General features: G+C 37.4%; 2 protein-coding genes across 2 annotated transcripts; one reads left to right on the plus strand and one right to left on the minus strand.

The window, feature by feature from the left end:
* Positions 1 to 6,099: 6,099 nt before the first annotated feature.
* On the minus strand, positions 6,100 to 7,106 carry LOC130836204 (putative gustatory receptor clone PTE01). The gene has a single exon (XM_057708276.1). The coding sequence runs from the start codon at positions 7,060 to 7,062 to the stop codon at positions 6,100 to 6,102; it is 963 nt and encodes a 320-aa protein (XP_057564259.1). The 5' UTR covers positions 7,063 to 7,106.
* Positions 7,107 to 25,446: 18,340 nt separating this feature from the next.
* LOC130836205 (olfactory receptor 7A10-like) lies at positions 25,447 to 26,385 on the plus strand. The gene has a single exon (XM_057708277.1). The coding sequence runs from the start codon at positions 25,447 to 25,449 to the stop codon at positions 26,383 to 26,385; it is 939 nt and encodes a 312-aa protein (XP_057564260.1).
* The last annotated feature ends 410 nt before the right edge of the window (positions 26,386 to 26,795 follow it).

Raw genomic sequence — 26,795 nt, forward strand, 5'->3', positions numbered from 1 at the left:
GGTCATGTAGTCTCAAGCAGACCCTCTGGTTCCTGATGTACTAGGAGAGCCCCTCCATCAACACAGGACAACCTGCAGCTATTCCATGGACAAATGTAACAAATGTCCCCAGTGAATCTGATTTCTCTAACCAGAGAACAATCAATTCACTCCAAAATATTTTTTCCTTAGGTTTCTTTCTGTCCTCAGCTCTTGAAGACTTGTTTTAGTAGAATGGTTTATTTTCCTCCTCTTAAAGAACCACTCTACTAAAAAGACAGATGTGTACTATCAAGTCAGCCAACAGTCTTTACTGACTTTCTACTTTAATTCATGTATGCCTTGTTGTTTTATCTTTTTGGATTGTCTTAATTTTTTTCACATTAAAATTTTTGTTATCTTTATTTCATTTGATTTGATTTTCAACAAAGCATACTTTATAATATAGTGAAAACTTGGGGAAAAAACAGATATTGATGGATCACAGAATGATTTTTTTAGCTTTTTTATTTATTTATTTTATAATAGGTCCTTGTTGGTTATCTATTTTAAATAGACAGAGAAAGACAAATATTGTATGAATTTGCTCATATGCAGAATCTTGAAGACTTTTAAAATGTGTTTTTGAATTATCTATTTCTTTCTAGTGAATAAAGGCAGTTATATTTGGATAGCGTTGTGATGTAACCTTCCTAATTTTATCCATTCAGTCTTTTGAGTCAGAGACCTCTCTGCTGAGGACTGCAGCATTTGGTTCTTCATTAAGAGACATGTAGAAAACTTGAATGTAAAGCAAATCAAATTGCATATGGAGAAAGGATGTTATTCACCTGTGTGTAGATAAGCGACAGAGGGTACTTTTAGGAGAGAGCGCATGGCAGATATGCAAAGGTGGATATGAGAGGTAATACTTGGTGTTGAGTCATTTAGAGTGAGTAGTCCACAGCAAAAACATATTAAACTGAAATTACTTCATAGTGAGTTGAAGGGATAAGATGCTCTGTTAACTGACAAAGTTGACTTTACAGGACATGGAATGTGAAAACCGAATGTAGGTATGTTTGTGCCATGAAATGTAACCTATGTTTTAGTTTTTCCCAATCCCAACTCCCCCTCCCAGGGTTAGTGTGCTTGACCAAATGTCAAGTGAACAGAGGTGGACTGGCGAGAGTGGAGATAAGTGTTGGGATCATATGTAATATTTGGACAGTAGCAAAAACGGTATTAAACTGAAGTCATAGTATAGTGAGTAGAGGGTTCAGATATAAGGGTCACTAACAAAGATGAGTGTAGGAGACATGGTGTATGCAAATATATATATATATATGTGTGTGTGTGTGTGTGTGTGTGTGTGTTTATGTAGAAAATTAGTTACTTGCTTTGTGCTTTTCCCAATTTCTCCTCACATGCGAGTAAACTTGAAAGACACAGTAATCTTTTCAACTTTAGTGTTTGATGGGTAATTGAGAAATTTCTGTCCTCACTTTTTTAACCCTTTATTATTTGTAGACCTTTTAAAACTTTTATTCTATGAGTGTTAATTATACAGTTACTTAGAGAAAAGTAGATTCTACTGAGAGTCTTGATCATAAACACAACCATGTATATATATATATATATATATATATATATATATATATATATGTATATATATATATATATTTCTCTCAGGGGTTCTTAGAGATAGCTATAGAAGGCAAAGGTTCCAGAAAGGAATAAAAATACTGCATATATAAATGTTAAATTCTCTTTACTTTTTCTTATAATAAAGTGGATAATTTACTTAACTTTGTACAAAGTAGAGCCATGCCTAACCTCTGCCCTCACTGTGCTACATTTGACTATACAGATAAATGACATTCAGTCCCTGCCCTCAACCTGGCCAAGGTCTCATTGTGTAAACATAAAACCTAATGTTCAGGAGCTTTCACAAGATGACAGAGTAGAAGGATGTGGAGCTCACCTCCCCCCATAAACACATCATAAATACATCTATAGGTGGAAGAGTTTTCACAGAAAACCAACTGAAAACTGGCAGATCTCTTATACAAAGAGAGCTAGAATAAAAATTCCTGGGAAGGAGGGGACAAGAAAGCACCACGACAGGACTGGCACTTCAGGGAGGGCACTGGGAAAGAGGTAAGTTTCCCTCACCCTGAGAACCCCCTTCACGGGCTGGGGCATCTGCCTGGACAGACAGTGGAGTGGAAGGAACCTGGACTCTGCTCTGGAGGAGTGTGTGAGGGCTGGCTTGCTAGCAATCAGGACAGAGAGAGCCGGGTGCTGATGGCTGCCATGTGACAAAACTTCCCTGCATGAAATGCAAGGCAGGTGGGACTGCTAGTACATGCCGTGGCTAGGCACTGAAACTCAGGCTTCAGCAGATGGACTCTGGAAAAGGACTCAGTTCAGTTGTGTGGAGACAACTTGAAGAGCCTGGGGTGTCGTTCCTGGCCACCATTATTAGCAAGCACAGGTTTGCCATAAGAGACCCATTGTCAGTGTTCTCACAGGGGTCCCAGCTCCAGCACAGAGGTGGGCATTGTGAGCGCACACATGGTGGAGACAGGATTGACATTGAAGCCAATTACTGAGGCTCCCACAGCAGATGCAGGTCCGGGGCGGGTCCAGCAGAAGCAGGCTTTGTTGGCATGCAACCAGGTGGCTATGTCATCACAGAATCACTTGTCCCTGTCCTTAGCAGACAGTCCAGGAGAGGGGTGCTCAGTGGTTTCCAGTCCTGCCAACCTCACATGCAGCTCCGAGCCAGATCTGGGGTGGCCAGGCCCTGGAAAGCCCTATTATAAAAGCAGTCCAGGTCTTAGGTGGCAGCACAGCCAACACAATTTCTGCAGCCACGATGCCCTGGCCCACAGTGCCAGCCTAGCACTAGGTTGGGACAAACACAATGGAGAAAGGGACATGACCATGGGCTGCTTCTGGGCAGAAACAAGGATGCCTGCATGGGTGATGCATAGGTTTGCTGTGACCACACAGGCCTCACTTGTTTCATGGCTCACCTTCTTGGGGAGAGAGCACACACTTAAGAGCAATGGAGCCTTATCAAAGCCAACCCTCAGGGCTTCTTCTCTAACAACTGGGAAGCACACCCCACCCACAACAAGTCTATGACAGCCAGACAGCAAGAAGGAGGCCCCACACAACATCTACTGCAGGCTCTGGTCACAACACCAATCACACCCCTTATTAAGAGATAGCAGAACACTTCAAATAAGACATGGCAGGCCTCCATACCAAAAACAACCCTAGCACCAGAAATACTGAACTCACACAGTCTACACAGAAACACTCGCATGTAAAATGGCCTTTCAAGACCATAGTAGATAACTGTCCCTTCTACATTCATAGAGACAGAGAAATTTAAGTAAAATGAACAACCAGCACTACTCACAATAAAAAGAACTAGAGAATTCCTAACAAGAACAATGAAACAGAACTCACCAGTCTATGAGAGCCTGAGTTCAAAAAGGAGGTCATAAAAATGCTAAAGGAATTGAGAAAAGTTACCAATAGAAAGACAGGTCACTGTAACAAAGAAATAAAAATTATAAAAAGGAACAAATTAAAACTAGACAACTTAATTTCCTAGATAAAAACCAAGCTAAAAGCAATGAATAGAACACTAATTAATACAGAAGAACAGATAAGTGACCTGGAAGATAGTATAGTGGAAATCACTCCATCAGAACAGCAGACAGAAAGACAAATGCCAAAAAATATATCTATAAGCAACAAAAGAGACCTATGGGATAATATAAAACATGCCAATCTACACATACCAGATGTTCCAGAAGAAGAAAGAGAAATAGGATCCATCATGTATTTGAAGAATTATGGCTGAAAATTTCCCAAACCTAAAGAAGGAAACAGGTATCCAGGTACAGGAAGCACAGAGGGTCCTAAACAAGATGAACCAAAAGAGACCCACACTAAGACATTTTGTAATTAAGATGGCAAAAATCAATTATAAAGAGAAGATTCTAAAGGTAGCAAGAGAAAAACAAAGAGTCAGCTACAAGGGAACCTCCAAAAGGTTATCAGCTGATTTCTCTACAGAAATTTTGCAGGCCAGAAGGGAGTGGCATGTTGTAGTCAAAGTGCTGAAATGGAAAACCCTGCAACTTAGAATACTCTACCCAACAAGATTATCATTTAGAATAGAAGGAAAAACTAAGAATTTATCAGACAAGCAAAAACTGAAAGAATATACCAATACTAACCTAACCTATAAAAATATTTACATATTAAAATGTCTTCTCTAAATAGAAAAGAAGTAAGAATCTATAGAAAAGAAAAAAAAACACAGTAAGAAAAGCAAGGATATAAAAGCATTGAAGATCACTTAAGTAATCCAGTACATAAATTAAAAAAAAAATAAAAAATTTTGTAAAAGCGATTTTAACTATAATTATGACAAAAGGAATAAACATGAAGATGTATAATAGGACATCAAAATCACAAAATGAGTGGGTAGGGAATAAAAAAATGTAGATCTTTTAGAATATGTTTGAATTTGTATGTCTAAAGCAGGTACATAATAGTTATGAGTTTACATACTCAAAAATCAGGGTAACCACACATCAGAAACAAACAATTGATTCACAAAAACCAAAAAGGAGAGAAGTCAAGCAAAACAAAAAAAACCATCAAACCATGAAAGGAACAAAAAAGAGAAGAAAGGAACAAAGAAGAACTACAAAAATCTACTGGAAAACAAAGTTTAAAATAGCAATAAATACATATTTATCAATAATCACTTTAAATGCCAATGGACTAACTGCTGCAATCAAAAGACATAGAGTGGCAAATTGGATTAAAAGGCAAGAATCTAAAGAGGCTGTCACAGAGACTCACAATAAGGGGAAAAACACACATATCTTGAACATGAGGGGATTTAAAATGATATTTCATGCAAATAGAAAAGACAAGAAAAGGCATAGCAACACTCATATCAGAAAAAATAGACTTTAAAACAAAGTCCATAAAGAAAGACACTATACAGTGATACAGGGATCAATACAAGAAGAGGATATTATGCTCATTAACATATATGCACCCATTAGTGGTGGGTGCTATATATAAAATTGATAGCTAATGAGAACTTACTGTATAGCTCAGGGAACTCTACTCTGTGCTCTCTGATGACCTCGATGGGAAGGAAATCCAAAAAAGAGGGGATACGTGTATACGTATAGCTGATTGACTTTGCTGTCATGTAGAAAGTAAAAGAACATTGTAAAGCAACTATATTCAATAAAAATTAATTATAAACAAATAAAGCAAATGCTAACAGACATAATGGGAGAAGTTGACAGGAATAAAGTAAAACTGGGAGACTTCAACACAACACTGACATCAAAGGACATATCTTCCAGACAGAAAATCGATAAGGCAGCAGAGATCATAAATGACACAATAGAATGGTTGGACTTTATTGATAGCTACAGAATGCTACATTTAATAAAAACAAAATACACATTCTTTTTAACACCACATGGATCATTCTGTACAACTGACCATATACTAGGACACAAAAAAGTAATGTCAGTCAGATATCCAAGATAAAGCACTAATGGTGTTCAATTAATTTGTTGGAAATATATCAATCTCAGAGTAAATGAAAAAAGGATATCTAAATTTGTTGGTTTCTTATCATGTGCATATATTATCTGTTTACTCCTAGAATGTTTAAGGTCCTATATGATTAAAAAATGGAAGATCTGAATGGATAAGAATTTAAAAAGGACACTGGTCCACAAAGCTAAAAATACACAACAGCTGTGGAAATGTATATTTTAAATATATAAAGAGAGTTATTCAAAGGTTAAGGATACTTGTCTATCAATTATAAGCTATAGTATCCTGATTGACAGGGTAAGATTCATTCATGCAGTAATTAAGACATACAATTAAGACATACAATTAAGACATACAAAGTATCATAGAACTCTCCCCTAGTCTCATTGAAGAAATACCGAAGAAGCAGTACTTGAGTGTTAAGCAAGGAGAGGAGCAAAGGGCATAGGAGCTACAAAAACAATGTGATGAGAGAGGTAGAATTTGCAGGTCTACATGCTGAGTTTTGTTATATTTTCCAAGCTACACTCCAAATGGATGGTGCAGGTACAAAGATGAGATTGTTTTGCTAAGCAACCTCCAAATGGCCCTTTTGATGTCTCTGTTCCTCAGACTGTAGATGAAGGGATTCAGCATGGGGGTGACAACAGTACACATCACCGAGGGAACTACATCCTTCTTGAGAGATTGTGAGAGAGCTGAACTGAGGTACACACCAAGGGCAGTTCCATAAAATAAGCAAACAACTGACAGGTGAGAGCCACAGGTAGAGAAGGCTTTATACATCCCACCTGATGAGGGGACTCTGAGAATGGAGGAAAGAATTCTGTAGTAAGAAAAAAAGATCACTAAGAAAGGGAGAAAACCAAAGATGGCAACAACAAAATACATGACTATGTTATTGGTGAAAGATCCCGAACAGGCAAGGTTGAGAAGAAGAGAAGGGTCACAGTAGAAATTAGAAATTTCCACATCCTTGAAGCAGGTAAATTGTAATACAATCAAATTCTGCACATGGGAGTCCAAAAGGCTAAGAAAAAAAGACACCAAAATGAAGATGCAACAGAGGTGTGGGTTCATGATGACCTTGTAGTGCAGTGGGTGACAGATGGCCACATACCTGTCATAGGCCATCACAGTCAGAAACATGTCATCCATACATCCAAAAAGGAGAAAAAAAGACATCTGTGTCAGGCAGCCCTCATAGGAGATGACTCTGCTGTGAGTTTGGATGTTCACAATCATCTTGGGGACAGTGGTGGAGATGAAACCAGTGTCTGCCAAGGACAGGCTGGAGAGGAAGAAGTACATGGGGGTGTGGAGGTGGGGGTCAGAGGTGACAGCCAGGATGATGAGCAGGTTCCCCAACATGGTGACCAGGTACATGGACAGGAACAGGGTGAAGAGCACAGGCTGCAGTTCTGGATCATCTGAGAGGCCCACAAGGAAGAATTCTGAGACACTTGTTAGGTTTCCAAGTTCCATGTATCTTGAACACCTTTGGAAAAAGAAAAGAGGTCTGGAAAAAAGGAAATCAGTAAATAAATATGCAGCACTGTGTCCACATTGGGATTCAAGCAATTCATTTCTAAGGTTATATACCCCACTACCCTCAGCAATATTTCTCAGTGTGACAAATTCTATCTGCTTAGAACTCTTTCCTTACGAGTTTCTTTGTTATTCACCTCTGTCTATACACTCTTACTTTATAAAACTTCACTGAAATGTGAAAGGGAACAAGAACATTAAACATAATACATCCATGATCTCAGTTAAATACAGTCTACTCCTTGGAAATAATACAGAACAAGAAATTCCCTCCCCAATTCAAAAAAATATATAATTTGAATTTAAAGAAATCAAGACATCTTTGTATAAATCTTATTTATTCAAATACAATTCTAGATTATTTCCTTCATTTCAAATATCTACAAATTTCTGTGAAATGCAGGAATATGTTATCTGGATTCTAAATTAAAAATGAATGTTCAATATCAGAACACATTTTTATATGATATTCAGAGTTTTATCATTCTTTGTTTTTCTGTCTTCCCTCCTTCATGAAATAGGTGATTACTCAAATATCAAGGTTATCTTTTTAAAGTCATTTAATATATTCTTCATATCTTTGACTTTGGTGGACTTCAAACTTTGATCAGTACAGTTTATCTAAGTGCACATGATCATAGAGCATCAGTGACTGTGAGTGTGGCACTAGCCTACAGAGCATTGCCAGTGATCAAACAATAACAGAATTTAAAAAATACTCTTGAGGTGATTTTTGATTTTATATAGGGTGATTTGTTTCCACTCAGTACCATCCCAGCAAAATGTCTGATGTGTGAGGCTACTGTACTTTTATTGGACTCTATTTTGTACTGGTGGGATAATAGTACTTCATTGTTTTTTTTTTTTTTTTTTGTCCGTTTATTGAAGTGTGATTAACAAAATTGCATATATTTGGGTTATGCAGCATGAAGATTTCTTTTTTGGCTGTACCATTCGGCTTGCGGATCTTAGTTCCCTGACCAGGGAGAGAACCTGGGCCTACAGCAGTGAAATCACAAATCCTGACAACTGGACTGCCAGGGAACTCCCAACATGAAGATGTTTTAAACATATTCAAAGTGATGATTTAATACAAATAGTCATTGGGAATGATTACTACAGTCAAGTTAATTAACTGATCTGTAACCTCACACAGTTTCTATTTGTGTGTGTGTGTAGTAACACTTAAGCAGATCTCTCCTTGCAGTTTTCAAGAACACATATGGAATTATTAGCTATAGTCATCAAGCTGTATGTTAGATCCCCAGAACTTACTCATTTTATAACTGAGATTTGTACACTTTGACCAGCATTTCCCACTTTCTTCACCACCCACTCCTCACAACTACAGTTCTCATCTATGGTTCCAAGAGTTTGGTTTTCTTAGCTTCCACACATAAGTGAGATCATACAGTACTTGATGCTCTCTGTCTGGTGTATTTCAATAGTCATGATATGCTCCAGGTCCATCCATATTGTCACAAATGGCAGGATTTCCTTCTTTTCATGGCTGCATAATAGCCCATTGTTCATATACATACCACATTTTCTGTGTCTTTTCATTTGTCAACAGAGACTTTTCCATGTTTTCACTATTTTGAGTAATATTGCAATGACATGGGAGTGCAGATATCTCTTTGAGGTTGAATTTCATTTATTTGGCATACACCCTGAAGTGGGTTGCTGTATCCTATGATACTTCTGTTTCAATTCATGGCAGTTTATAATTTTTTAAGGAAGCTCCATTCTTTTTTCTGTAATGGTTGTACCAATATTTTTTCCCAACAACCAGGTACAAGGGTTTTCTTACCTCCACATCCTCACTAATATTTGTCATCTCATTTATTTATTTATTTTTAATAAAGAGGTGATATTTCATTTGTTTTGGCTTATATTTCCTGACATTAATTGATGTTGAGTGCCTTTTCATGTGCCTGATATCTTGTTTTCCTGATTACAAATCATCTTATTTACACTGAAGTGTTTGGCACTAGCTAATGTCCCACAGCCACGTCAAGACCCAGCCTTCTATGTCCAGTTAACAGAATTCCATATCAATGCTTCCTGATAAAGGAATTGCAATTCTTATACTTCTGCTTCCTAAACGTAATTTTAGTTCATTATTTTGACATGTCAAATTAGGACTTAATTGAGAAAAAATTCAAAATAGAATAATGTAAACACATGAAAGCAGTTGCCTTACCTATAAATTTGTGATGCTAATTGAAGGTACTCTCAGGAGTACTGTAAGAAAGTTTTCACTAATCAGTTATATTGTTTAGACCATGGTTTTCAGTTCCCTTTGATTGATAATTTGCATGTGCTTCTTTTAAAATACACAGCTACCCCAACCTCAGTCTATAGGATCTCTACACAGGAGTTTCTAGGTCTACCTGCTATGAGGCTGGGCTAGAGAAATGCTGCCTTAGAATACTACCCAACACTCAATAAAAGCTCCTTTAATACTACCTATTAATACTATCATCAATACCCACAACCTATTTGTAAAATATAAATATTTAATAATATTTACTTCAGATGCCAAGTTTCATAGAGATTTGAAACATTACTAATAAAATCTGACTTTTCTTAGTATCTCAGCTCCATGCTATTCCTCTGCATACCTGTCTCTGAGAGCAAACAGCATGAGGAAGCTGAGGGGTGTATTTTTTGTCAGTGTTTCCATGATGTCAATATTGATTTATGTATTCATAACCAGCTTTCTTAAAATCCAACCGAAACAGAGTAGTACCCTTAAGGCCTCTAAAATGTACTTGTTTACCACAACTTTGTGGTTAAGTCTCTCTACGAAGTACATACAACTACTTCAAACGTTGTCCTTACGCACATTATTATGGAAGGAAAGACATCATTTGTTTCAGCTCATATATTTATGCGTGCAGATTTTAATTAATTATGTATTTACAATAGCCAAGACATGGGAACAATGTAAATGTCCATTGACAGAAGAATGGATAAAGAGGATATTGTACAAATGTACAATGGAATATTATTCACTCATAAAAAGAATGAAATAATACCACTTACAGAAACATGAATGGATCTAGAGATTATCATACTAAGTGAAGTCAGTCAGATAAAGACAAATATCATGTGATATTACTTATATGTGGAATCTAAAAAAATGGTACAAATGAACTTATTTGCAAAACAGAATTAGAGTCCCAGATGTACAAAACAAACTTATGGTTACCAAAGGGGAAAGGGCAGGGAAGGGATAAATTAGGAGATTGGGATTGACATATAAACATTACTATACATAAAATAGATAACTAAGAAGGACTTACTGTATAGCACAGGTAACTACTCAATATTCTGTAAAAACCTATATGAGAAAAGAACCCAAAAAATAATGTATATATGTATATTTATAGCTGATTTACCATGCTGTACACCCAAAACTAACACAACATTGTAAATCAACAATACTCCAATAAAGTTTTTTAAAGAATGGACAATATTAAAAGAATATTTAACATATATTAAAACATAATAACCATAATTTAATATTTTAATTAACTTAAATACTTAATTTACATCACATATTATTTTATAATATTATTTATATCAGTTTCTTCTAAAACAATTCTATGAAATTTCTTGTATCTATCATACAAATGAGAATTTGTAGTAATATGTGAATGTCAATTAGTTGTTCATTTACTTAGAATTGGTGCATGTTCAGTTTTACTAATATTAATTGCCTATATTCATTTCAATATAAAAAGGATTCTGTATCAACTACATTCTTTTTTATTAAGGTACCATCTGAAAGTAATCTTGAAGTCTGTCTTCTGATCATTTCATGGCAACTGCACATGATTTTTATCTTTTATAGGAGATCATTTCAACCTTAGATTTCAAAACTGGACTACAAATCATGACTATTCACATAAAATCATATATTCCACCATGTTAGTTCCATTATGGCCCTTGTAAACTCCTGCCTCATTCCCATAATTCACAGGTTGACTCTCTGAACCAAAAGAGGATGAATCAATCATTCTATCTTCATTTAAAAACTGGGACAAAAGTAGGTTAGAAAAGAAACCCTTATTAGCTACAGTGAAAGTGACTGAGACTTGGTGCAGGAATAAGCAGATTAAGGATCGAGTCCTGTGTCTTTCACCCCTTGTAAGTGGAGTGTGTGCAAATGTCTCCACCTCTCTGTGTTTCTGTTCCTTCCTGGAAAAAAAGAGTCTAAATCACACCTCTAGATCATACATGGTACCTAAGAGAAGTTAGGAACTTTCCAAATATTTGGTCAGTTTTGTAAAGAATTTCAGTCAGTTTGGGATAGCGAGTTTAGTAATGAAACACAGTCCCCAAATTTAACGATATTTCATGGATTCTATGGCAGCGAGATTGAAGAGTTTCTGTGTCAGGACTGGAGCATGCAGGATATGTAATCCTAAAATATGTCTTAGCCCATAGAACATGATGCACCATTCCCTTCTTTTCTGACTCTAATCCCGCCAAATATATGGAAATCTCTGCAGTGGTGTTTCAATCATTGAATGCTGCAGATGCCACTCAATGGAAAATAATAGACCCACAGAAAGTCCATGATGTAGTCACAAATAAACACTATTTTATCTTTTCTCTGGTCCTATGGAACATTCCTGAAAAGGATGAAAACACAGGCAGGAATGGTCCATTGTGTGGAAGCTGTATTGTCCACCCTTTGTTTCCATGGAAAATGGAAGGATTTCTTCAATTCTCACCTGTTACTTTCTTTTTTTTTCTGGGTGGCAATTCAGTGCCATCAAGGTATAGGCTCTGGGGAATCAGAAATAAATGAGCCTCAGTCATTTCTCTTCATCTCTGAAAATGATGTTTGTATAAACACAAATAAAATATCCTGTCAAGGGTGTAGGAAAAATATAACATCAGGTCATCAGACGTTGAAGTCAATGACATGAGAATTAGCCTCATCGTTAGAAATATATAAAATGTATCTTGCCCTTTCCGTGTGCATCCATCACACAGTTATTGTAAAGAGGGCATCCATTATTTATTCCTTATTAACAAGTAATAAATTCAGTTAACAATCCTAAGTTCAGGTATGCAAAGAACTTGTCCCCCAATAATCTAGTAATTAGTGGAGAAAACAGGATTCAAAATGAAGTTGTCAGTCTCTGAGCCTCATGCAGTAAATTTCACTGCCTCTGGACATTCAGAAAGTTTTGAGGAGAGATGCTGTGATGTAACCACAGATATGTATGAACTTCAGTTTTAAACTGTATTGTTTCCTAAGTAGAAATAAACCATAAGACTCGGATTTTATGTTTTATTTTGTGACAGAGTAGGCTGATCATAAGAATTAAGGAGGAAGTGGACAGTGGAAATTAAACCCAGGAGCAGGGTGAAGAGAGAGACCTGTCCTGAATTATCCTGTGTCCCTTCTCTCTATGACTTTGTCTGTGCCCTTGACCACTCTTCTTATAGTTGATGCAGCAAATGCTACCTATGGCCCTCCACTGCGTCCTCCAGAAAACTCCAAAGGGAAGAGCATAGTGATCAGGGAGTCACAGATCGGCCTGACAGCGACGTGACATGACTGTTTGGGTGGCAGGAGGAGGACTGCTCTGATGCCCTGTGTCTGGAGTCCGTCTGCCCAGACAGACTGGCTTCAACCCTTTCTAACTCATGACCAGGTACAAGTTACATAAAATGCTGTGCTCCTTTCCACTTAATAAAATAATAATAATGTGTGTGCACTTCTAATTTGGGAGGGAATATGCAGATGATAACAAACAAGATACATAAAACACACCCCTCAGAGCATGACACTTTGGAAGCCCTCAATAACAGTACGTGAAACATTTATTGAGTAATTTCTTTGTGATATCCACAGCGCTAAACATTCTACATGGATTTTTCTCACCCTAAAAAATTATATGAAAAATTTTAAGGAGCAAGAAATTAACAAAGCACTAACCTTAACGTAAAAATGTAAGCTCCCTGGAGATGTAAACTGTATAAATTTTAGAGACTTATTTTATATCTAACTATAAACTATAATTCTATTGTAGTTAAATACATATGACCACACAAAATTTAGTACAAAAGATCATTACAAAAATAGTAAGAAACGTAAAAGCTGAAATACATTCTTGCGTATGTGACACGTGACATACTGTGTCTTTTATAACACTTGACCTAGACAAGAATTGTTATACTACTTACTATTCTATTTTAGCTATCCATCACACATGTGTATTAAAAGTTTTTACTTGAAAATAAAGTACATGATTATGGTTAATGTTATCCTCCTCCTCATCATCACTTCTTTCAGAATTATTTGAAGTACTAAGCGGGAAGTTTAGAGAGAACCATTTGCTTCTACAATTGGGGAGATGCCAGCCAGAGCCAGTGAGGGTTGAAGCAGAACTCTGAATGAGAGCTCTCACACTCCAACCAGGAACAAGAAAGTAATTTCATAGGTCTCTGAATCAAAATTTGTGTACTGGTACCTTCGCATCTGTCTATTTCAACTGTCATGTTTGTCTTGTTGAGGAAAAATTATGCTCCCCAAACTCCCTTCATTCATCACTGTCTCCCTCAGCACTTACTGGGCTGGGCTGCATGGATGAGGACCAAGGAGCACAGATTCACTGCCACTCTTTTGCTTGGTGTGTGATGAAGTCTCAGGATCCGTCCTCAGGACTGGCAGGAAGACAGATTCAGACTGGCTCCTTCTGATGCAGTTTCCTACAAAGGATGGAGACATGGATGTGGAGCCACAATATTAGAATTGGCAAATTAATGAGCTAGAGGCACTGGCCAATTATTTACAATGGTATGACCTTAGGGCTCAATGCCTGAAACTCATAATTAGCCATTTGGTCTATGTTGTCCCAATCTCTGGGGACTTGCTAATATTAACAGAACAGGAAAAGGATGAACATGAATGCCCTGGGAAGGATCTGGGTTCCTCCTCACCTCAGGAGGAAATTCACCTGTACTCTTGCTTCTTATGTTCAACTTGCAGAATTTCAACATAATATTCAGACTTTTTTTTCTCAATTTTACCACTCAGTGTGTGATTTTTATATCTGCAAATCCATTTTATTAATCATGAAATCTGTGCAGCATTATGTCTATACCAATGATGTGATACACTTTCCATTTTCACAGTAAATATTTGTCTCTAAGGATAAGTTCCTTTTTTTCTTTCCTTACCCTTGCTTAGCTGCCATTAAATAGGGTTTAGATAACTGTTTTTTTTTTTCTAATCTGACTGAATCTTCAGTTCTATTTTTTTTCTCTGAATGGATTATATTGGCATACTAGAAAACTATTGATTTTTACTTATTATTTAATAACTGATTCTTTAATTAAATATTTCAGTAGGCCTCCCAGAATGTTGCAATCAAGGTGTCAGCAGGGCTGCAGGCATCTCAAGACTGTATTAGCAGATGTCCACATTCAAGCACACTCAGGAGGCTGTTGATAGGATTCACCTGTTCACAGAATACTGTCCAGAGAACTCCTTCAGTCCCTTGACACATGGCCTCCTGGTGGGGCTATTGGGTTTATCAATGTGAGCAACCCAGAATGCAAGAGAGAGGCAGCAGGATGAAAGCCAGGGTTTTTTCACTCTGTTCCCAAAATTGACTTCCCAGCATTTCTTTCACATTCTCATTGTTGGAAGCAGGTCTCTGTGTACATCTCGCACTCAGTGGGAGGGAAATACAAAAGCAATGAAAATCAGGAGATGGGATCAGTGAGAGCATCTCAGATACTGCCCACCAAACAGGCCTCATCCTCTATAAGGACTTTGTGCTCCAAGCATTTGAAGACTGACATGTTGTCCATTTGCTTTCCACCATTTTCCTGAAGTTATCACAATAAGCATGATCTCAACAAAAATTCCCTGGACACAAAGCAGCACATGGTTGAACTCCTTTCCACTGGTTATTTCTGCAGACCCCACTCCACAGCTTCAGGCCATACAGTCTCAAGTAGACCCCTGGTCTCTGAGGCACTGGGAGAGCCCCTCCATCGATATCAGGACAATATGCAGCCATTCCATGGACAGATTTAACACATTTTCCACGTGTTTCTGATTTCTGCTAAGCAGAGTGGAATTGATTCGCTCCAGAATACATTTTCTTTAGGTTTCTTTGTGGTTTCATCTTCTCATCTCTTGGAGACTTTAATAAAATGTGGTTTGGGCACGCCTGCTTTTTGTAGTGGATAAAGTGGGATGTATGTGGATAGTGGTGTGGTGTAACCATCTAAATCCTGTCCATGCAGCCTTCCTGAGAGAGAGCTCTCTCCTAAGGAATGCAGAGAGTGGTTTGCCATTTAGTGATATGAAGAAAACTTTGGGGCACCCTGCGTCTAGCCACATCGCTATGGTGGCTCAGGTCCTTTGCGTCTTCTTTCTTACTTCCTCACTGGTGATTTCTAAAATTTGACTTCAAATTTACTATAGCTTTGTTATCTCAAGTGTTGGCATAGTTGTTTAAATTATTGATTGTTCACTTTAATTTCTTTCTATGTGTTAGAGGATTTGTGATGTTTATGTGTGTGTGTATCACCAACAGTGCTTTTTTTAAACTAAAGTATGACTAAAATACATATGAATATATAGTTGATGTTTGAGAGCTTTTTGTATGGTAAGCCTATGCTAACTCCTCTGTTATCTTATGTTACCTTCCCAATAGGAATGATTACTGTCCCCATTTTAGAGGTGAGACAATTGAGTCTCTAAGAGCTAACAAAACAAAACACACACACAAAACACTCCCCCAAAGTTAGAAAGGGACCAAGTGAAAAAGCTGGGGTTCAAACCCAGCACTCTGATCCTGATCCCATATTCTTAACTAACAAGCCACCCATTTTTTCACATGGGTTATGATATTGTGTATGATAAAATCTATGACGGATTTTATTGCTGATTGATAATATTTCTGGTCATCTTTTCCTATTGCATAACCAAGAGAATTGCATTTTCTTTCTCCCTTGAAGTAAAGGTGGAAATTTTTTTGGATCTCTTTGGTAAAATATGAGTTGAAGTGACGTGTCACTTCTCAATGAGACCATTTCATAGATTTCATTATTCTTCATATTCACTCTTCCATTGGTACGGTTATTGTGGAATAAAAATATTATAAACTCAAAATAGTCTAGAAAGCTGAGCAATACATGGAGGAGCCCCCTGCATAGTTGCCCAAGTTGGTAAACACGTTTCAGGAAATAGAGATAAGGTTTTGTTTCATGAAATCAGTAACATTTTAATTCTGTTGCATGAACTGTCACTGTTACAGCAACAAAAGCTAACTTAACTAACAACTGTTATGAATTGTAAAGTCAGAAATTCAAAATTGAGAATTTATCTACTATGGTGATTTTTATTACTATGCTAAGAGTAATTCTCAGATTTTTTTCTTGGGAACTCTAATTAAATTTCATGTTAAAACATAAACATGCATGCATTTATGCACATATACACATAATGTTAATGGGTACATGACCCCATTCTTAAAAGAGGAGAATTAATTTATTATTGTGCCAGAAATACTCTTTCAAAAGGAGGTAGGGCTTCCTAGGTGGTGCAGTGGTTAAGAATCCGCCTGCCAATGCAGAGGTCACGGGTTCGATCCCAGCTCCAGGAAGATCCCACATGCCGCGGAGCAACTAAGCCCGTGTGCCAAAAAACAAAACAAAACAAAACAAAACAAATCAAAAGGAGGTAAGCTCCTTTGAAGTAGTAATCCTTTCTATAGTAGCCTTGGAGTCATGTATAACTTAAACTAAGACTGACACTGTCCACTCGTAGAACTGTAGGAGGTCTTGCTGATATCTCAATGTCTAACTAGATCCTGTAGGAATATTGGTTTAGTTCCTAAAGTGGTAATTTGAAGAGGATTTTTAAAATAGAAAATCTCATAATATATTCATAATTTCCTTCCAGTATGATATGTAATATCTGTGATACATGACATGATAGTCATAACCAGGGTGAGATGAGAGGAGTGTTTCCAAGAGTGCCAATTGCTACTTCATTTACCTAGAATATGGTGAGGTTTTCTTAGAAGGTCTACTTCTATCTATTCCTTGTAGTTCTCAGCATCTCAACATCTTTGTCCTTCCCCATGTCCAACTTTAATATTTCAATCAAAAAGCCAAAAGTCTCAATGGTGTACATATCAGCCAATGAAGGGTGATGCATTCAGTGACAAAGACAGATCAGATTATCACCAGGTTACTTTATTTAAGGAAAAATGAACATTCAAGAAAGGATTGTCATATAGCTTAGTCCTAGCACAATCTGGTATATGCCTCTTTCTCTCTCTATATATATAGGTGTATATTCATATCTTGATTTCAGCCTAAGGCATCAACATGTCTCTGAGCTCTTCCTTCTTGGTGTCTTGATGAATAAGGATTTCAGTGGAGTTCTGTGGAGAAGATGAAGAGGAAGGAGGGCATATCTCAGAGTATGGGAAAACCAGTAGGCACAGTGGAATATTTTCAGGAACCAAAGATGATTCCGTGATGGGAGAAGAATCACATCAGAATATATGGGTAAGAGATGTGGAAATGCTAAAAGAGTAGAAAGTCTCATGCGGGCATGAGTATTTAATTATCTGAATTATTTCCAGAGAATTACTCCCACAAGTCCTATGGGAGAAAAGAGAAAAGGAGGTGTCCCCCATAGTTCACGTGAGGGTGGGCTTATCCTCTCCCTAGTTCTGTGCTTATGCCAACACCCTGATCTTAATCAGCTGTCCATCACCTCTGCAGCCATCTCATAGTCCACCTCTGTGCAGTCCACAATGGTAGCTACATGTGACTATTAACCACATTTCACATGCTCACTAACCCATGTGCCTAGTACCATATTGGACAGTGCAGATATAAAACACTTTCAGTATCACAAAAAGTCCTATTGGACAGCACATATCTACCACACTGTGGGGAAATAAAATTTTCCTGGATTTCTGAGTATTCCTGCAAAGAGCCCTAGCCTCCCAAGACACTGAAATGTATATGAAAAAAAGATAGAGATTGTTAGATTTCACTTCCCCCAGAAATGTTTTGCTCCTGTTATATTAGTGAGCCAAAGATGGCCTCTTGTATTGGCTCTAGGATGTTTATAACTTCATAGTACATTAAGACTCATCAGTGCAAAAGCCTGATAGCACCAGACCCAAATTTTCAAACATCCAGTTTTTTAAAATAGCCCAAGAAACAACAAGGTCCTACTGTATAGCACAGAGAACTATATTTAATATGCTCTGATAAACCATACTCGAAAAAAATATAAAGATGAATATATACATATATTTGTATATATATAAAACTGAATCACTTTCCTGTATAGCAGAAATTAATACATTGTAAATCAACTATACTTCAATAAAAATATTGATCAAAAAATAATAAAAATAGCCCATATTTTAAGCTACTTACACCTGTCTGCTTTGCATGTCCTGAAAAACCTCACTGGACAGCTGTTACATATTGATAAGATAAGGGCCTTGTAGTTTTAAGGCCCCAGTAGCTATAGCCCTTCCCTCTCAGAGCTCTAGGACTCAGTGACTCAGTGTTCCCCTTGGAGGAAGTGAGCTCTGGTCTTCCTACTCTGCAGTCTTGGAAACTTATTACCTATGGTTTATTTTTGTTCAGTGGGATGTAGAGATCTATTTTTTCCTTATGAAAACCAATTTTTTTCTAACACTATATTAGTCCTTTTTTCCCATTAGAAAGGCATTGTTTTATTTTCAAATTCCCATACCACAATTTTCTATCTATTCTAAAGTCAGGCATCTGGTCCTATCCCAACTCTGCCATTGACAGCATATGACCACAGCAGATTGGTCATCTTCTCTACTATGTAATTCACACCTAAAATAGAGATAATAACCCTTATGTCAGGGTTAGTATTAAATGAACTAACAATAATGAGTGTGGTGTTCACTGTTGTTATTTTTGTTAATGCTTTATTAACAGTGTCATGTATTGTTATGTTCATGTCTGATAGGGCAAGTCTTTGGTTTACGGTGCCGTGAAGAATTGAGCAGCCCCTACACAATTGCTATTTAAGGATTTTGGTCGCAAGGAACATGTAACTCAAATTCTAATTGGAAATGTTCAGAGAGAATCCTGAACCATGACATCATATCTGGGGAGAGGAGAGCGCCCAACATGAAGAAAGCATGACTGCCCCCCAGTTTCCAAGTAGGAATAGAATCACACAGTTTCCAAGTAGGAATAGAATCAACACAGTTTCCATTTTATGGTGGTTCTCTCTCCCAAGGGCAGAACTGTTGAGAAATAGAGGAACAATAGGAACATTTATTTAATTAGGAGCTTTGAGAATTCAACCTTGGATGTCTCTGAAAGGATAAATGCTCCTTGTCTGCCCTTTTGCTACCAGCTCACTGACGTCAGGCTAAGAAGGATATTGTTGTTTTGCTGACCCAGGTCTATTTGGATTCCATGATGGACATATTTCTAGAGACCTCTCACCATTCATCCTTCCATCCATGAGTGCAACCAGCTTCTTTTTCTCTGCTACAGTCTAGATAATCCACTTGGGCTTAGTAAGTGCTTTTATGAAGAAACGCTTTTCTGAGAAGTAAAGTAATTCCGGGAATATGGACATGAAGAGAGGCTGAGAGAATGCACTTAAAAATTCCTAAAGATTTCAGGTTTGTGGCTCCTAAGGGGACTCCAGACTTTAGAGTGAATTAATCATGGTGATGATGAGAGCAGACATGCTTTATCTCATTTATAACTTCACTGGTAATCTGACTACCACTTCAAGGCTTGATATGATATTGCCTGTTTGAACTACATATTCCTTATCATTTAGGGAAATAGCTTATCTTTCCGTGTGTACAATTGCCCCTCCAAACACACAGCTTTTATTATAATTCCCAGCTCTTTGGAAGCACTTCTAAATTTTCGAATGACTTTAAATTTTGGTAAATATTGGTATCACTGTTTTCAGAATGTATCTATGTGAGGTATATATTTATTAACCTATAATATATTTCTGAATTATTAAGCAGTCTTCAACTCTAAGGATAAACACTCTTTGGTCTGAATTACTTTTAATTTTCTTTTTTTGTACTATCTTTGCAGGTCTGTATTTTTTAATTGAAGTATCATTGTTTTACAATGTTATTTTAGTTTCTGCTGTATAGCAAAGTGAATCAACTATACGTATACATATATCTCCTCTTTTTTTTGAATTTCCATTCTCATTTAGGTCACCACAGAGCACTGAGTAGAGTTCCCTGTGCTATACAGTAGGTTCTCATTAGTTATCTTTTTTATACATAGTAGTATATATATGTCAATCCCAATCTCCCAATCCATCTCACTCCCCCTTTCCTCCTTGGTATCCATATGCTTGTTCTCTATGTCTGCAGGTCTTTGTATTATTGTTATATACCAACATAAAATTAATGTACAGAAGAATTTTACTATATTCAAGAGTTTTTAAAGGCCATGTGACCTAAAGAAATATTTTTCTTGTTCCATTATTTTTTCCTTTTAATTGCTATATTTTCTCTTACCAGAATGAATTTGGGTACTTCACAGTTTTTTTTTTTCTCTAGAAAACAAGCTATTTCTTTGATAATTTAGCAATTAAATGCAAAGTTTTATGTGATAATCTATTATAATTTTTAAAAATTTCTCCTCTATCTGATTTTCTCTTCCCTGTCTATTTTTTATGTTTGATTTCTTAGTTTAAAAATTTGATTTGACATAATTTTGGCTATTCATTATTATTTATGAAAGGGTAAGTTTGGGTCAATAAACGAACATTTTCTTGTTTTTAAAAATTTGTTAACTTATAGTTTTATCTTTAATATTTATTCTCTGATTCTTTCTTTAGATTTATTTTCTTAGCCATCTTTTTCCAAATCTAAAACTCTTCTAACACTTTACATGCTTGATTATTAAAAAGTAAAGTAAAATTACAATTTACTGAATAATCTCTCCTCTGCTAATTTGCAATGACTTTATCACTGGTATTATGCTAAGATTTTGCCTAAATACCTACTTCATTAATTACCTTCTCTCATTATCAATAATATAATTTATTTTCAATTTTGACATACATAGGGCTTTGCCAACCTCTAAAGTTATGTTTGTGGTTCCATTTCATCAGATGGTAACACAAGCTTTGTAACATGTTAATGAACACTTATTCATTAAGATGTAGCCTAAAAGATTAAAAATAAATCTAAAATAAAAAAAGTAATGTAAAATGATGATAGGAAATACAAATAGTAAAAGTTATGGTAGGAAACCTAAAGGATAACAATTAACATCTTGAGCATTTACCTGTGACCACCTGTCCATGTGCACTTAAGTTTACATACAAAATATCATTTCCTGATTTGATCCTTTCAAGCTATAACTAATGTAAAAACAGAAACAATAACAATGAATTTAATTATTGTTATTTTTTAAATACTGTACTTTCAGAGATGAAAAAGGGAACTTTGATTTTGTTCTATTCACTGTTTTTTATTGAAATTGCAAAGACTAATACTTGTGGAATATCCACTGATGGGAGGCACAAGCCAGGTTGCTGGGCATCATATCTCTTCTCTGTATCTTACAGGGTATGTGACCTTAGGTAAGTCATCTGACCTCCCTGTACCTCAGTTACAGTGGAGGTTAAAATGGTACGTGCTTAAAGAACGGACTTGAGGACATTGTGGGGAGGGGAAGCTGGGACGTAGTAACAGAGAAGCATTGACATGTACACACTAGCAAACGTAAAATAGATGGCTAGTGGGAAGCTACTACAGAGCACAGGGAGATCAGCTTGATGCTTTGTGAAGACCTAAAGGGGTGGGATAGGGAAGTTGGGAGGGAGGCTCAAGAGGGAGGGGATACGGGGATATATGTATACAAGTGGATGATTCACTTTGTTGTACAGCAGAAATGGACACAATGTTGTAAAGCAATTATACTCCAATAAAGATAAAAATTACAAAAATTAAAAAATGGTACGTGGTGCCTAGAGCTGTGGGGAGGATTAAATGAGGTAATGTCAGTAAAGTGTAGAAGAGTGCCCATTGCTATTATATAGCCATTTTGTTGTCATACAAGAAGCAAGTTTTTAGTTACTTACAGACCAGAAATGCTGAAATGCCAAGGGCACTGTGGTAGGAGATTGACACAGGGACGAAGGCATCTTACAGCATCCCCAAGAGGAGACAGCCAAAGGGAAGCCTCAAGAGCTGCTCCTGGCCACATAGAGGTGGTCCTGGAAGTGCAGCACCCAAGCTTCCCTTTTCCTTCCATCTCTCCTCTCATCACGGGTGGTAGGGGAGACAGAAGTACTCAGGGTGGGAGGGTGCTTCTCCTCTTAGGATCTTGGATCACTACTTTGCTCAGCTCTGCCAACTATTCTCTACAAAGACAGAACATGAGAGGTAAGACTTGCAGGCATCCAACATGACTGGTGTGATCTGGGATTTACATTGCGTACCACAAGAAAGAAAGTTGCCAAACTAAGAGAGTGTATGATATTCAGCTAGTTAACAACCTGGGATGGACACAGGCTTACCCAGGTTCTGAAGGTTGCAGGTAATAATCCTTTAGTTTCTGGATTGCTGAGAACACTTGGGGTACACCAGGCTGGTACACTGGTACAGCAGCTGATATTTGCCACTGATATAGAAGTATTATGGTGCCTAGGCCACTGTGCTGTTCCACACCAGATAAATATCACTCAGGAGTGTTAGTCTCTAATCCTTTATGAAGGGAAATGCATAGTTACAAAGAATAATCTAGAAAGCAACCATGACACCATTTACCAAAGAGAAGTGAGAAGAAAGGTGAAGAAAATATAAGGTGGACATTTTACCATTTTTTCTGGCCATGCCATGTGGCTTGAGAGATCTTAGTTCCCTGACCAGGGATTGAACCTGAGCCATGGCAATGAAAGCATGGAGCCCTAGCCACTGGACCACCAGTGAATTCCCTTGACTTTTACTTTAAATTTTATGTATTATTTGAAAAAAAAGATTTTTTTTACCATATAGCGTATATTATTTAGTATTATAGTAGTCATTGAAAACAAACTAATAAAAACAGGTGAGAAGAAAACAATAAGGACTTCACAACTAGAATCACTTTGGATTTGAACCATTCACCATCTAGGGCACATAAAAATCTTTTGAAAGTGTTGGATGAAACACCTTTTGTGAAAAAAGGAGGGTTTGACTAGAAATATTCCAAGCTTGTGACCATTTTCTAAAAGAGAGGCAAGGGGGTAGTGGTTATAAATCTGTAAAGGGCTTCACTATTGGTGAGATTTGATGTAGATGGTTAAAGATATGAATCAATCTTTACATGAGAAAGTCATGACTATTTAAAAGCCTGTGTCCACCCATGAAGAGTGGAGCATTTTGAATTACCTTTATGTCCTTATTAGACAATAACAGTGATTTATCTTAATACCACAGGGTCTTGACAAAGATCTCTTTTTATTTCTGTTCATGTGGTGAAGAAATGTGAGGATGGTTCAAAGATTCTGGATCACTGTGAGCAGTCGTACCAAGAACGTTCCCATTGACAAGTGAATGTTAGTTGGGTCCAAAGTATATCATAAGTATCTTCACTGACAGAAATCCCATGTGGACATCAAAGGAGGTAATGTACCCTTTCTACTTTATAATTATCATATTAGTTGTGTTTTACTGTAGTCATTGTTGGCTGCCTCAAAATAAGAGGGAGATCAAGAAAGAATACTGAATCTAGAGATGAGAGATGGGCTGCAAAATTAGAAACTGTGTCACTGGAGAAGTACATAAATAATAGTAGTAATATCTTTTACTGAAAACCTGCTATGTGCCAGGCTCTTTACATTCATCATGGCATTGCATCATTATAACCCTCTTCAGTAAGAGCTCAGGTGGTTCATATAACCCACCTGTCAGAAGGCTAAGAGGGGATGGAGCAAAATTCAAATCTACATCTACCTGACTCATAAAACAGTCCTCTTAACTGCAGTGTCAACTTTGCCTCTATGGAATAATATTTAAAAATAACTACCAATGAGGATGCAATGTCAAATAGAAAGAAGATGTATTTCCTATAGAAATAAGTCTTGGTGAATGCTCTCTTCAAGGCAAGGTATAGAATCCTGGTTAAACCAACTTCCGTAGAAAAGATAAGATTAACAGAAAACCCAAGTGTATTTAAATAGAACGAAAGGCAAGAAGGTAACTAGAAGTCTCAAAGGACTGCTCACCAAGCTGGAAATCCTCAGAACCAAGGTCATCATTACTGTCTTTCCTTTGCTCTCTATGTCTCACATTCTCTCACGCCAAGTGATCTACGATACCCCATTCTCCCTAAGTACTTGCCTCACTGCCTTCATTTCTGCCGACTACATTTCCCAACCTTTAAAATTTACTGATTTGTGATTTCTCTGTTTCCATAGTGCTCCATGCACTGTCCTTTAAACACTAGAATACTTATCCCTCTCAACAATCCTATGGAATTTGTACCATTAATAATCCTGTATAACCAAGAAGGAAACGAGGCACTAAGGAATCAAATAACTTGCCAAGATCAAAAAGATATAGAGCCAGGATTCATGCCCAAGCAGTCAGACCCTGGGGCCCATCTTTTGATCCTCTACGTACTGCCACATCTAGCTTAGTGGTTCAGTACATGGGCTCTTCACAACCCTAGGGACGGCCATCCTTAAACCCCAGACCCTTGGTTGGTGGACCAATCAAGTCCACCCCCTCAGATTATTAGACAGAAATGAGTTTTATTTACAAGTTCCCAGGGGTAAGCTATTTAGCCAGATTGGGCTAGACACCACTCTCTGATCAAATTAGTTGTTGTCAGGGGACAGTGGGACCAGAGAACCACACACACACATGGATTTGCTAAAATACTAAATAAGTGTGGGAAAAGGCAGAATTATCCAAGAGGCAAATTTCAGTCCTGTGAAAGGAAGAATGTTCAAACCATGATGTGCTACACCTGAAATGGGCTGATGATGACTGGACACCACAAAGGTTGATGGTCTATTGAGATAGCTCCTGAAGGCAATGACTAATTTGTGATAAAAGAAGGTGGGGATAGATTTTCCCCAAAATGATAACCTGTATAAGATAATGGTATTCGTAATCCCTCTTAGTGAATGAATACTAAATTTTTAGCCAAATTGTGTATTCTTCCTGTTTTTTTGAGGGGAGAGGGTCATCAATATAATAAAAATATTTTTACATTTGCAGACTCCTGTTTATTTAATTAGCATTGCTTTGTCAGTTACTTGACAGAATTATCAGCTACATGGATGCAGGAAATCAAACAGATGTCTCAGAATTCCTCCTCTTGGGACTCTCAGAGGATCCAGAACTGCAGCCCCTCCTCTTCAGGATGTTCCTGTCCATATACCTGGTCACCGTGCTTGGGAACTTTCTAATCATCCTGGCTGTTACCTCTGACACCTACCTCCACACCCCCATGTACTTCTTCCTCTCGCACCTTTCTCTTTCTGATATTTTTCTCAGTTCCACTATAGTTCCAAAAATGCTGGTGAACATCCAGACAGAGAGGAAAGTCATCAGCTATGCAGGTTGCATCACCCAGATGTGTTTTTCTTTAGTTTTTGGGTGTTTGGACAACTTTCTCCTGACTGTGATGGCTTACGACAGGTTTGTGGCCATCTGCCACCCCCTGCATTACACAATCATGATGAACCCTCACCTCTGTGCCCTGCTGGCTCTAATCTCTTGGGTCCTCAGTGTCCTAGTCTCCCTCCTGCACAGTCTGATGGTATTGCATCTCTCGTTCTGCACACACACGGAAATTCTGAACTTCTTCTGCGAATTTGCCGAGGTGCTCAAGTCTGCCTGTTCTGATGCTCTGAGCAATTACATTGTACTGTATTCTGTGGCTGGCCTGCTGGGTGTTATTCCACTGACTGGGATCCTTTTCTCTTACACTAAGATTATTTCCACCATACTCAAAGTGTCCTCAGCAGAAGGGAAGTACAAAGCTTTTTCCACCTGTGGGTCTCACCTAACAGTCATTTCCTTATTCTATGGGACAGGGTTAGGAGTGTATCTCTGTTCTGCCTTCTTCCCTTCCTCCTCAAAGGGGGCAGTTGCTTCAGTGATGTACACTGTGGTCATCCCCATGCTGAACCCCTTCATCTACAGCTTGAGGAACAGGGACCTGAAAGGGGCCCTGAGGAAATTTGTCAGCAGGTCTTTCTTCTCCCTGTGAAGAAACATGGATGTTCAGACTGGAGAGTTACTATAATAAAAAAGACCAATACATTAGGCAGCCAGAAATACCAAATCTTCAACTTCTTTGAGCCTATGCCTTGCCCCTCTGTTTTTGGAAATATCATTGCTTGAGTTTCTTCCAAGTTTTTACATCCAAAAGCAACTGATTCTAAAGAACTTCCTTTAGTGACATTTATGCCTTCTTTCCTGTGCAGAAATGTTTATGCTTAATCTCCTGCATACTATCATTAGACATATCAAGATAATCATCTATTCCCCCACCAAAATGGATAAAGTACAAAAGATTAAAAATACCAAGGGCCCACAGAGACATGAAGCAATGGGGACTTCCATACACTACTAGTCAGAGTATAAATGTGTGCAATTACTTTGACACTTCCTAAATCT

Source organism: Hippopotamus amphibius, chromosome 15 (genome assembly GCF_030028045.1).
Source record: "Hippopotamus amphibius kiboko isolate mHipAmp2 chromosome 15, mHipAmp2.hap2, whole genome shotgun sequence".
Classification (NCBI taxonomy): Eukaryota; Metazoa; Chordata; class Mammalia; order Artiodactyla; family Hippopotamidae; genus Hippopotamus; species Hippopotamus amphibius.

Coding starts and splice junctions, on each gene's coding strand:
- LOC130836204 (XM_057708276.1), bottom strand. CDS start 7,062: ATGGAACTTGGAAACCTAACAAGTGTCTCAGAATTCTTCCTTGTGGGC.
- LOC130836205 (XM_057708277.1), top strand. CDS start 25,447: ATGGATGCAGGAAATCAAACAGATGTCTCAGAATTCCTCCTCTTGGGA.